This window comes from Bidens hawaiensis, unplaced genomic scaffold, assembly GCF_021521415.1.
Source record: "Bidens hawaiensis isolate Kalapana, Puna unplaced genomic scaffold, B.hawaiensis_p1.1 tig00081117_1, whole genome shotgun sequence".
Taxonomy (NCBI): domain Eukaryota; kingdom Viridiplantae; phylum Streptophyta; class Magnoliopsida; order Asterales; family Asteraceae; genus Bidens; species Bidens hawaiensis.
Window position 1 is genome coordinate 25110 of NW_027503766.1, and position 14264 is coordinate 39373.

Sequence of the window (14264 nt, forward strand, 5' to 3'; positions counted from 1 at the left end):
TGTCGGACCGCGACCCGTTGTTCCTTAGCCGTTTTTGGAAGGAACTCTTCAAACAAATGGGCACGGAACTTCTCCACTCCAGTGCCTATCATCCGCAAATCGACGGTCAAACCGAAGTTATGAACCGTTGCCTAGAAAACTACCTCCGGGCATTTGTGTTTGATAAGCCATCAACTTGGGAAATGTACCTGTTTCTAGCAAAATTTTCATATAATACAAGCTACCATTCTTCCATTAACATCACCCCCTTCAAAGCACTTTACGGTCGGGATGCAACAACAATTCCAGACTACATACCGGGGTCCAACAACAATGCTTCCATTGACACGTCCCTCACGGACATATTTTGGAGGGCTTGAAAAAGTTACTTGAACAAGCGCGAGCTCGTATGACAAAACAAGCAAATAAGAAGAGAATGGAGAAAGAGTTTGATGCAGGTGACCGGGTCTACCTAAAACTGCAACACTATCGACAAAAATCGGTTCAAGATCGCAAAAATCAAAAGCTCGCGAGACGTTTTTTCGGGCCCTGCAAAATAGTGAAAAGCATTGGAAAAGTCGCTTACAAGCTGGAGTTACCACCAGCCTCAAAAGTACACCCTATTTTCCATGTTTCTCTGCTCAAAGAAAGTCATGGTAACATTCCAAAATCAACATGTACCCTTGACCCTTTTACCGCTGAAGATAATTGTGAGATGCTACCGGAGGCCATGCTTGATCGTCGTAACAGACCAGAGAATCAACAGCAACTACTCATTAAATGGGACAAAAGACCTCTAGAAGAAACAACCTGGGAAGACAAAGGTTCCATCCAAGAGCAATATCCGTGTTTTCCAGACATTGAGGACAATGTCTTTTCTCCAGGAGGGGATGATGATATGAACCAGGCTGGCCCATCAACTACCCAAGCTCAACTACAACCTAATATGGAGGAAAGGCCCAAGAGGCAAATTAGAAAGCCCAACAAATTTATAAATTGAGCTTCACGTTCCACTACTACATGAATTCTTATTTTTATTCTCATGTTTGCCACTTTACCTAGTCTTTAGGTTTTGTTTACTGCATTTTAGAAGTAGTTGCACATGTTTTCCATTAAATAAGGGACGTGGTGCTAAAATGTTGTCTTCTGCATGTTTAAATTATTGTTTTGCATTTGAGAAATATATCAGAAAATTGCCCCAAAGTTTCTTGTTTTCTCTAATTTCTCTTGGAGTGTTTACCTACTACAAAAGGCTATATCACATATCATGCCTAAAACATGTATCCTAAATATAAATGAAACCAAAACATTAGCTAGAAACGTGCTTTGCACAAAATACCCTAACCCGCTACTAAATGGGCCGCAATCTCAAAAGAAAAAATGATAATCATTAAAATTCACCTTTTGAGTTATTGCTTTTATCCGGATAGATAAGGTCACTTAAGTTTAGATTACAAGTTTCAATGACATAAGGATGAGGAAGTTCTTGATATAGTCTTTAACTAATAAACAGTCTGCAAGGGAATTGATCATATTATTAATCCAATCAACTGATGTTATGTACATAAATAGCCTCAAAAATACGTGATGCACTTAAAAGAAAATAATCAAAAGATTCAAGTTTGTGCAATAGCTTTCTGATTTGTGAAAAGAATAAATGATAGACAAACAGTTCAATTTTGTTTAAGCATGGGACTAATGTAGATTCGTTTCTTGTTTGTCAATTTAAAATCAAGAGGCCCATACTGATCTAAGGCAATGAAAAATTATCCATCTTAGGTAGTTGTTCCTTTATGTTTATAGCCATTATCTGTAAAATACTATTGTAAATTTGTGGTTTCAACTGAATGGTTGTTAATACATGATAATACATGGGATATGAAGAGCCATGAAAGGAAGCTGCAAATCGCTATTGCCTAACTTGATACTGAAAAAAATTAAAAAAATAGGTACATATCAGAAATTAACGAATTTGCCTGAAAAACACAGGGGCAGGCAGCCCTTTTCAAAGTATATTTATAAACGATTCGTGAATTAGGGTTCGTTCTGAAATTAGTGGAAACAGTTAAACATAAAATTGCGAGTTAAATTGCATACCTTCCATATTGTGAATCCTTAGATGATTAATCACTGGTTGTTATTACGAATCTATACAAATCATTGTATTACGAAGCCTGAGCCTTCCAGATGTTATGATTCCGGGACGAATGAACCACGAATTTTGAAAATAAATTCGCCAAAGAATATGAACTAGGAGCCGATGAACCCTAATTCTAGAAAATGTAGCTGGAGAATAGGAATGTTGGTAAAATTAATCACATATGGAAAATAAACCATAAAAAAGTACGGGGGCGGGAAAATAAAATTATGAATGATTGAGAATGGGGCAGCTGACACATATTGGTTTCCTTTACTTTATTATTGGTTTCCTTTACTTTATTATGTAGATTAGATTAAAGTTGAAGTTTTGTGTTTTTTTTTTCTTCTTTACTTTGAGTTCTGTAATCTGATACCGAGCTAATTCGTGTCGGTTCACCATCACACTGCGCGGGTTCTTTGTTTTTTTTACGATTTAGGACAGACACCGTCGATTTCAACCGATTTGACGTCAATTTCTGATATTTAAAAGCAAAAACAGCAGCCCGACGCTGAGACGCAACAAAAAAACACTACTTATTATAAATATCTTGCTTTTTTCGTTTTTATATTGTACAGAACTTAAGATGAAAGTAAACTTAAAATGGAGTCAAGGAGCTAGGCACTTGGATCTAGGATCTAGTGGTTGAGATTAGTAGTTTTAAAAATATTAAATAGTTTCCTAGTATCTAGGATTTAGTCTACATAGTGTCCTAGATAGACTCAAATAGTTTACTAACTTCAAATTTTATGTCATTCTTACTATTCTTAGGAAATTACTTATTTTTATTTGAACCCTTTATATATATATATATTAATAAATTTTCGTGGCACGTATTTTATGTGTCACTTGTAAACTTTATTTACGTGAATTCATATACATTGCCCCAATTCGTTTTGTCGTTTCATTTTATTCGGGTTAACGTTTATCAATCGTTTGTTTTTTTTTCTTTTCTTTTCGTTTTGATCAATTTACGAAACTACGGGATTTAAAGTTTTTTTTTATTCTAAACGATTGCTAACTTTTCGGGTGTAATATGAAAACTATCCAAGTATATTATTTCTATTTTATTTTAAATCATTCAAAGTGCAAGGTCGAATATGAAAATATAAAATCAAAATCTATTTATATGAAAACTGAAACTATAAGGGCCATTTATGTAAATTCTAATTTGAATTATGATATTAAATTAAAAAGTACCCAGCCCCCTCCATGTTACTCGTCTTTCCGGCACGGAGTTTTCGGCGAGGTAGCAACGGCTCCGCCCATTATTTAAGACATGTTATTTTCGCGTTTTGAACCAATTAAAAGGGTGTAACATCTTTCTCCCGTAACGGCAATCAATAAACAACGATCATAAGGCATTTAAACATCCTAATTAGCACGTTTGACCCCGTCGTATTAGCCGCAAAACACGCCGGAATTTCGGCCAAACCCAATTAATACCATTAACGAGCCTACGCTCCATTTACTTGTATAAATAGGAGCGAATACATCCACTGAACTTTTCTCATTCTTCAATTTAACTCAAAATACACTTTATATTGCTTAAATAATCCGTCCAAGTTCGTTTTCCGGCGAGCTGTGTTCATCATCAAACCAAAACATTACCAAGTAAGTTTTATATGATTTTGATTAGTTTTGAGCCAATAAAACAAACCCCTAACATGGATTAAATAAACATAGATCAGTTCTCTTGAATTGAAACTCTAGGGTTTGTTTGTATAGTGAAGAAGATGAACATGATCAATAATTTAAGAAGACGAACATGATCAATAATTTTAGTTGGTTAAGACTCGGCAGTTTGGGCGTGGAGACCCGGGTTCGAACCCGGGCCGTGACTAAGTTTTTGTTCAATTTTTTTAAGCCTTTTCTTTAACATTTTTTTTATCAAATTAAATTACTAAAAATCAAATAAAATCTTTATAAATTATCATTCATCTAAGACCCAAACTTCACAGTCGTTAAAACATTAGAGATAACTTTATTCGGTTAACCATATTAATTCGAGTTAAAACCATCATTAATATCCATAATTCGCAAATATAACACTTCTCATTATTGTGTTAATCTAATTTTCTAATGTTGTTAAAATAATATTTAATTTATCTAAAAGCGTTAACATTTTCATTTTCATTTTCAAGATAAAACACATTCAAACTTAGCGTTAAATTGATAATATTTTCGTTAAATCATTAAGATTAGTTTTTGTTTATTATTACGATTCGTTAACATTAACTCATCAACTTAAATTTGTTCGTTGAACCTGATTTCGTTAACTTAAAGTTTCGTTAAAACCATTAAGACTTAAAATAATATTAAAATAATCATTGTCTTAAAATAATAAAATAATACATATTCCTAACGATTAATCAATTTTAATAATTCCGTTGGATTGTTGTTTAAATTTCGTATTTATTTATAGCTCGAGAAGTTCAATCATTTTGGATTCTTTAAACGCACTTTTAGATCGCGTCGGTTTCATTATTGTGCTACCGGCTTTTATTACAAGATTATCTTCGCATTCGAGGTGAGTTTCTCACCACCCCTTTTTAAACATTTTCATATTTTGGGGTCCTACAAAACTTCAAGTATTTATTATTGCGATTACAAACTACAATTCACTATATGGACTTGTGTGTTACTTGATTATTTGCTCGAATTTACTTGCACGTGGTAGCCTCAATAAGTATGATCATACGCCCCCGTTTGCACTCAGGTCCATTTGTATCGAGTGGAAAAGGGTCTCATTATCCGAGTACGTTGGTTGTTATCAACTGGAAAGGACCTTACTTGCGCGATTACCCAAGTACGTTGGTTGATACCAACTGGAAAGGACTTTACTTGCTCGTTTATCACTTGTCCACGATAAGATAACCTCTCGATTATTTAATTGCATAAATAAGTTATATAGCTTCAATAATATTGTTTTGTTATTGTTATCATATTCTCATCTAATCTAATCTAATCTAATCTTACTAATATATTAAAGCAACACAATTTTGTCCACATGTCCTTCGCCTAGGTTGTCCACATAGGCTTCCATGTCATCAACCTTCCATAAATCTAATTTCCATATATTCACAATAAAATTTTAATCAATGATATTGACTTTTATATTTTTGTAACTTATTAATATAATTATTATATTAATTATTCTAATTATTGCTATAATTAAAAAAATTATTAAATTTACTAGGTTTAAATTGTGCATCGTTTCTTCTTTAAAAGGCACATGCTTCGTTCAAAAATCATAAGAAGGGAAGGGGCACTAGTGTGGGTAAGGTTTATGGGCTGTTTACCACATGGCAAACCCACCCCTAACTATGTGGGTAGTTTGCCAAATTACAGTTTTGTGGCAAAGGTTTACCATGTATTTATATGATTGTTGGAGATATTTGAAGAAATTAAAACACTCATTAATACTCAATTTATTACATATAAATACCGCTAACTCTTCACCATTTTTATTCACTCAAATATTTCATCATTTTTATTCACTCAACCTTCACCATTTCTATTCACTCAAACCCCAATGGCAAATTTCTCAACGATGATCTCGGGTGACAAACTAGATGCGTACACCCTAAGAAAGGAAGCAACGTTTCAAGATTTGGTGGATGCTAAAAAGCAACAAGTGGAGGATTCTAGAGCGTTGCGTGAAGAAAATCGCTATAAATTGCAAACGAAAAATTGCAGAAAAATATAATTGGCCGAAGAATCATCTTGTTTAGATGTTCGTGTTTTAATTTTTTTTTGGTTTTGATCGTCATATTTTATTTTTCCGGTTTTCAATTATGTAATAATTTTATTTTTATTTTTTTTTTAAATTTAATTGTTTTATTTATTTTTAAATTTTAACAAAAAAAACAAAAAAAGTTTTAGAGTACTCGTGGGTAGGTGTTTCCAGTTATTTTTGGGTTTATGGACACTTAAGGGTATAAATGAAATAATGGTGTATGATTGGGTAGTACATGGGTAATACCCATGAGTGCCCCTTCCTCTCTAACGCTCCCCATCGTTTGTAACCAGGTTCTTCGCCTCATCTATAACTGGTTCTTCATGATTTGTCGGTTTCATAATCCAAACAACATCAAATATGTTTATCATTTGCAATTATCAGGTATGATTTATATTTTAGTGTTTAATCGATTTTTGTGAAGAACAACATCAAATTAATTCACTGTTATTGGATTTAGGGTTTAACTGCATGATTTTTTTATACTAACGGTTAATAAATTTGATATTTAATCTATTCCTATTAATCGATTCATGTTTTTTGTTCTCATGTTATAAGTTATAAAGATGTTTTAACTTTTTATTTATCTTTATTAGTATTTGTATGGTTTTGTATTTGAATTAAAGTAACAATTTAATGTCTCATAATTTATGTAAAGGTATCCTTTTTTATATAAATATGACATTTGTATTTTACAGATTTATAATATACACATATATATTACGTTTTAAATATATTCTACTCGTGTGTAACACAGGCACTATCCTAGTCTATACTATATAATAAACAAATGTAAAAGTCACATGTCATCACCAAAGTGACCCTTACAAAATTCTCTCATCTCTATCATGTTAGGGGTGTTTGGGATTCCTTATTTTACATCCTTATGACTTTTTATTAAGTTAATAAGTTACAAAAGTGTAACTTATGGAACTTTTACTCTCACAATATAAGCAATACAAAACACCTTATTACTTTTCAAAAAGTTAATAAGTTATAAGTTAGTAAAAATAAGCAATCCCAAACACCCCCTTAATACATTACTCTTTATTTTTAATAATTTTGTAATTCATTTTTTTTCTTTTTAATAATTTTTTCCTGATTTAAAAAATTTAATACCAGCGTAAATATGTTATTTTGTTTTATATTAATATATTGTATTAGGAATTCATATTAGGTTTTTATTATATGTAACTAATTTTCACATTGATTTTTAATAAGGTTTTAAATATGCGGGGAAGGTTCATGCTAGTGTGTTAATTTGCGAGGATTACCATGTAACATTTCGGATTTTTCGTATTTGTTTAAACCGATTCGAGAGTGTAATTCGGATCTTTCGAACTATTTAATACTTTTATTTATTGTAATTTAACTTGGTTCAACTTATTTTATAATATAATAACTTTCAATATGCAAAGCTCATAAAAACCTTTAAAATCGCTTAAAACGGCTAAAAAATCGCATTTTCGGGAACTATAAGGACTAGTTTTTGCCTATTCTTTCCTATTTTCGATTAAATTAACGAAACATAAGATCCAAGATATGTCAATTACTTTTATAAAACATTCTAATTTCGTTTTATTGCTGTTCAAATACCGAATCTTTAAGTTATCATACCCCGATTTTGTCATTAATTGATTATTCGGTTTCCTAAAATAGTTATTTCCTAATAAACAAGTCTTAACCCTTAATATTTAAACAATGCCATATCCTAAAACCCTAAATTATTACTTCAATACCAGCCACCCTCTCAAAAACCCACGAAATTCCTTTCCCCTTTGTCGGTTTCTTCAATTTCTTCAAGTTATTCAAGCCTTTGTTGACTTTCAAGCTTCAAGACCCCTTTGACCTCGATAATCTCTTGTTCCATTCATCGTTCGGGTAAGTTGTCTTCTTTAATATTATAGATTTTATTTGTAGAACAAAATCCCTCAATCAATTTTGCTGATTGAGGGAGTCTCGGTGGTCAATTGGACTCAAACCCGTTTAAGGGCATAATAGTCAACAAATTTGACTTAACATTTTCTCATACTTCTGGTCGATTCAACATTCGGTCCAGAAGACTTTTATTCTCGTAACGTAACTTTTATTCGTATTTCATACTATATAATATATTCAAACAAATGCATACGTGTTATTGTAAGTGATTTAATCAAACATACGTGCTACTTGCTTACTTGTGTTACCATTCAATCAATCGTATATTGGGATTACTATTCAATCAATCATATAGCGGGTGTTCCTGCTGGTGACGAACGCCCGATTCTCTGGCAACGGTCAACATACTTGTTTGTGTTTTGATTATATTACCGCACTTATCACGTCATGCTTATTTATTTTGTTGTGTCAAAACTGGTGATATTCTCACTCAACTTTATGTTGACAAAACTCCATTTTATACGCATATGCAGGTTGCTTATATTGAAGATTGAAGTTTGGACATGTAGGCAAGACCTTAGGATATAATCAAAATATACATTAATTGAGCTTATATTCATATTTGTATATTGTTTGTTATAATTGGATAATGTGTGTATTATTTGAATAAAATAATTAATTAGATATTGTCACATTTTATATATGATAGAATCTTTGAGCTGTGAGCAATCGGATCACGCCTCGGCATTTCCGCCTTAGGTTGGGGTGTGACATACCAGATCTTAAACTATATAACCAGATACACTTAGTACCCAAATTCAATTATAACCCTAGAAATTCAAATCCGTTTAATTGATTGATGTTCGTCTCAAATTAAGTTAGGGTTATTGTTACTGGATCAAAAACGATTTATAAACATGCTTCAATTACCATTTATGGTTGCTAGATGAGGGTTAACGGCCAACAGTTGAGTCGCGGCTGAGCTTTAACGATCAACAGGTGCTGACGGCTACGTATTTAGCAATTAGGTTAGGGTTTAGCGTCGCGAGGTTATGAGGAATGTGTGGTGTGATTTAATTGTATAATGATTGTGTTTATATAGCGTTTTAGAGGTCGATCAAACCGTGGTTCGATTTTAGCGAATTAGTTTATTGTTGATTCGTTTTCTATAATTAAAATGTCGGTGTGAGGCGTTTGTGATCAAGAAAGGATTTGGTGAGATCAATTATGCACTTACACCCGAGAATTAAGGCTCAAGCAATTGGGGGGGGGGGGGGTGTTGTCGACGGGTAAGAGGAGGAAGAAGGAGGGAAGTGATTTTGCAACTTGGTCCTTCTATTTTTGATAAGGGTACAAAGGTGATCCAATATTTAGTTAAGGGTTATATTTGCATATTTTGGATAGTTAAATAATAAAATATAAAAAATTAAACAAAAAAGGAATCTTTTATTGATAATTTACCCGCCTACGAACCGGGTCGGGTAATGATTACAAAAAAAAAATGAACGTAAAACCCGAAAGGTTACAAGCATTCCCTACTTTTGAAGATTGAAGTTTGGACATGTAGGCAAGACCATAGGATATAATCAAAATATACATTAATTGAGCTTATATTCATATTTGTATATTGTTTGTTATAATTGGATAATGTGTGTAATATTTGAATAAAATAATTAATTAGATATTGTCACATTTATATGTGATAGTATCTTTGAGCTGTGAGCAATCGGATCACGCCTCGGCATTTCCGCCTTAGGTTGGGGTGTGACAGATTTGTATCAGAGCTGAAGGTTATAATATAGGTCGTTAGAAATTGTCCTAGACATAGGTTATGAGCCCTATACGTGCTTATCTAAACTGCCTTATGTGCTATTTAATTGTTTACAGCTTCATTAGATTAATTATTTTATTGTGTTATATTTTATTTAATTATTGCACACAACACACGAATTCCGAGGTTACGCCTCGCTTTCAAAATATTTTTAAATTCTCTTATTTTGGTAGATTGTATTTTATTGTGGAAAATTTTCTTAAGAATTCCCGTGTTTGGTTTCTTCACCTTGAAGCGTGGGAGTATGCAAATCTCGTACAACCATAACTTCAAGTGGTACCCGTAATCGGCTAAACGGTTACGTGGTAAACATAACCGGCTAAACGGTTATACTTCCAAATTATGTTTTTTAAATTATTTTAAATGCTTAGTTTGGTGAAAAATCCATGGGCACTCCAACTATTCATTTCTTAAACCCATTTTGAATTGATTTTTTGGGTTGGAACGTATCGTCCGGGGTGTTTCCCGAGGATACACCAACTACTTATATTTGATTCGTTGATTCGATATTTAGTTGAATCGGTTTAAATGCCATGTAACGCTCATGGTCTGAACAACTTCATTGATTCGATAATTCGTTAATTAGTTGGGTCAGGTTAAATGCCATGTACACCGCTCATGGGCTGAACAACTCAATTGTTTACTACACGATATTTGAATTGGGCCAACAAATTGCCATGGAACGCTCATGGGAGGCCAATTCACAAACTTTATGTTGTTTATTTAGTTGGGCCATTCAAATTGCCATGGAAAGCTCATGGGAGGTCAACCTCGTTTGATTACACTTAGTTATTTTATTTTTGGAAAATTTTATAAAACATATTTACTTAAATGCTTCCAACTCATATATATTATTTTAATTCTTGACTCTTCCCCTCGATTCTTCACTAATACTAATTACATATACATACGCATCCCCATTATTTCATATCAAACTCATTCCCACAACTTACCCATCATTTCATAAAAATTTCATCCTTGGTCCTCATAGAATGTCTTCCTAGGAAGTCATCGTAATCAACGTCGGTCGCCTGTTTCTCGTGATTTCCATTCGAACTACTAGAATCGACAAGGAGTTTGCTGCTACTAGAATCACCAAGGAGTGTTGCTGTATTCCGTTAACCAAAACGACCACCAATCTCGACAAAACTATATACCCTCGAACAAGAAATCTTACACTACTCATATCCGCTAAAATATTATTTAAATTATACTTTCTTAATTATATCCATATCCTCGAATTATAAAATTCTAAGTACATTTAAATCATTATCCTCAACTTTACACTATAAATATTTTATCATCTCTTGTTATCCTCAATATCATGATGGTTTTCACAACTTATTTTTTACTTTATAAATCTTTATTATTAAAATTCAATTATTGTAAATTTATTATTATTAAACTAAATTATGAATTCTCTAAATTTAATTCCATTTTTAAATTAAAAATTTTTTCATTTAATTAATTTAACGTTTATTATTAAATTGACTTTTTGATTTAACCTTCATCGTAAATATTTCAACTCCGCTACTTTGATTTTTGAAAATTTTGAACGTTTTAAATGATAAATTCGTAGTTGTTAGAATAGTCATAGGTGGTTCATGTGTTTCTAGCCTCGCATTTATCTCAATTTATTATATGCTTCACTTTAATTCAGAATTCATTATTTACTCAAATTTTCATTATTGATAATTCAATTACTTCCTAATATTTATAACGATTTTGTGTGAAAGAAAAAAAAATCCACAAATTCCAATTTAATCTAATTAATATCTTCAAATTACCTACTTTATATTTTATTCACTTTTAAAGATTTAATTGGAATAGGACTATCTCGGTGATTCGGGAATATCCACTTCCCAATTTAATCTATTAACAATTAATTCAAATATGTATATTTTCGCATTACCATTAGTATTTAAATTATTAATTACTAACTATTAAATATTTAGATATCTTAATCGAATTAATCTTATCTCAAAATTACCAACTTGAAAAGCTATAACTTTATATTAACTTCTCTTTAAATCCTATAAGTTCTCGAACTAATCAAACTCGACTCACCAAAATCTCGTTTAAACTTATACTCTCGAACTTAAGAATTTCATTCTAATGAATACGATCTTTAAAGATTCCACATTGTTAATAACTATCTTAAGAATTGTTATAAATTAAACTTTTGCGCATATCATCTCATAAATCAAGTTCCCTTTATCTATCACAGTTAACTTCATATTCCACTCTTAGCTTATCTCGATCATCATAATTTATTTCGAATGTCTGTTTCAAGAAATCCATTTTTATCTCCAAAATTCATAACTTTGCTATAAAAAAGTGATTTAGAAAGTTTTACGGTTTTAATTATACAACTCGAACATTTATTAAGTATAAAAGTTATCAAAACGTTTGCTTCTTTCAAATGATGGTTTAAATGTTTTATAACCCACATGATGAAACAAGTATGTGGATCATCCGACGATAAGAGTATTTATGGTCCGGAACATAATTATTCAAGTCCTAGCATGGAAATCATAATACGTAAAATTGTGTGTTATAACTTAGGACCTAAGGTAGCTTGGGTAACGGTACGAATGATGAGATGATAAGGACATGGTGGATACGCCGCTGGTACATCCTATATATAAGTGCCCTTATCGGATTGTCATTTGAAGCGTTGCTTCGGTTATTAGAAGTTCTATGTTATGATATTTTCTTTAAAAGTTTAATTGTTTTCAAAAACAATGATGTTATGGTTTTCCTTAATTTCGGGACGAAATTCTCTAAAGTAGGGGAGACTGTAACATTTCGGATTTTTTCGTATTTGTTTTAAAACTGATTCGAGAGTGTAATTCGGATCTTTCGAACTATTTAATACTTTTATTTATTGGAATTTAACTTGGTTCAACTTATTTTATAATATAATAACTTTCAATTATGCCAAAGCCCATAAAAACCTTTAAAATCGCTTAAAACGGCTAAAATTCGCATTTTCCGGGAACTATAGGACTAATTTTTTCCTATTTCTTTTCTATTTTCGATTAAATTAACGAAACATAAGATCCAAGATACGTCAATTAATTTTATAAAACATTCTAATTTTGCTTTATTGCTGTTCAAACCGAATCTTTAAGTTATCATACCCATTTGTCATTAATTGATTATTCGGTTTCCTAAAATAGTTATTTCCTAATAAACAAGTCTTAACCCTTAATATTTAAACAATTCATATCCTAAAACCCTAAATTATTACTTCAATACCAGCCACCCTCTCAAAACCCACGAAATTCCTTTCCCCTTTGTCGGTTTCTTCAATTTCTTCAAGTTATTCAAGCCTTTGTTGACTTTCAAGCTTCAAGACCTTTTGACCTCGATTATCTCTTGTTCCAATCATAGTTCGGGTAAGTTGTCCTTCTTTAATATTATAGATTTTTATCTGTAGAACAAAATCCCTCAATCAATTTTGCTGATTGAGGGAGTCCTCGGTGGTCAATTGGACTCAAACCCGTTTAAGGGCATAATAGTCAACAAATTTGACTTAACATTTTCTCATACTTCTGGTCGGATTCAACATTTGGTCCAGAAGACTTTTATTCTCGTAACATAATTTTAGGTTACTGCCCAAAACCCGACTTCCGACTCGCTGTTCGAATTCAGGTCAGTACCAGCTTCGCATAAATCTTAAAAACAAACATAACTGGAGTTCTAAACGTCCGTTTGGATTGATTCTAGTGGCCACGAGTTCTTTTTATTTATATTATCGTATCCTAAAATCTCAGATTCTGAATTGTATATATCGTTTGTCATGTAGTGGACGACTCGCTTTTTCGTTAGCTCGTTTAATTGCATTTAGTAATCGCTTAAGGTGAGTTTATCATTCCCTATTTTACAAACTTTTCTAAACGTTTTGGGGACATATGCGTACGTATTCGTATTTCATACTATATATATATTCAAACAAATGCATACGAGTTATTGTAAGTGATTTAATCAAACATACGTGCTACTTGCTTACTTGTGTTACCATTCAATCAATCGTATATTGGATTACTATTCAATCAATCATATAGCGGGTGTTCCTGCTGGTGACGAACGCCCGATTTCGCTTGGCAACGGTCCACATACTTGTTATGTTTTGATTATATTTGCCGCACTTATCACGTCATGCTTATTTATTTTGTTGTGTCAAAACTCTCACTCAACTTTATGTTGACAAAACTCCATTTTATACGCATATGCAGGTTGCTTATATTGAAGATTGAAGTTTGGGCATGTAGGCAAGACCTTAGGATATAATCAAAATATACATTAATTGAGCTTATATTCATATTTGTATATTGTTTGTTATAATTGGATAATGTGTGTATTATTTGAATAAATAATTAATTAGATATTGTCACATTTTATATATGATAGAATCTTTGAGCTGTGAGCAAATCGGATCACGCCTCGGCATTTCCGCCTTAGGTTGGGGTGTGACATACCAGATCTTAAACTATATAACCAGATACACTCAGTACCCAAATTCAATTATAACCCTAGAAATTCAAATCCGTTTAATGATTGATGTTCGTTCAAATTAGTTAGGGTTATTGTTACTGGATCAAAAACGATTTATAAACATGCTTCAATTACCATTTATGGTTGCTAGATGAGGGTTAACGGCCAACAGTTGAGTCGCGGCTGAGCTTTAACGATCA

At 32.1% G+C, this 14264-nt stretch overlaps 1 protein-coding gene across 1 annotated transcript; it reads left to right on the forward strand.

Annotated features, from left to right (window-relative positions):
- Positions 1-415: 415 nt before the first annotated feature.
- LOC143607319 (uncharacterized) lies at positions 416-979 on the forward strand. Its single transcript, XM_077082804.1, has one exon. It carries the CDS (start codon positions 416-418, stop codon positions 977-979), a length of 564 nt encoding a protein of 187 aa, XP_076938919.1.
- Positions 980-14264: the final 13285 nt, after the last annotated feature.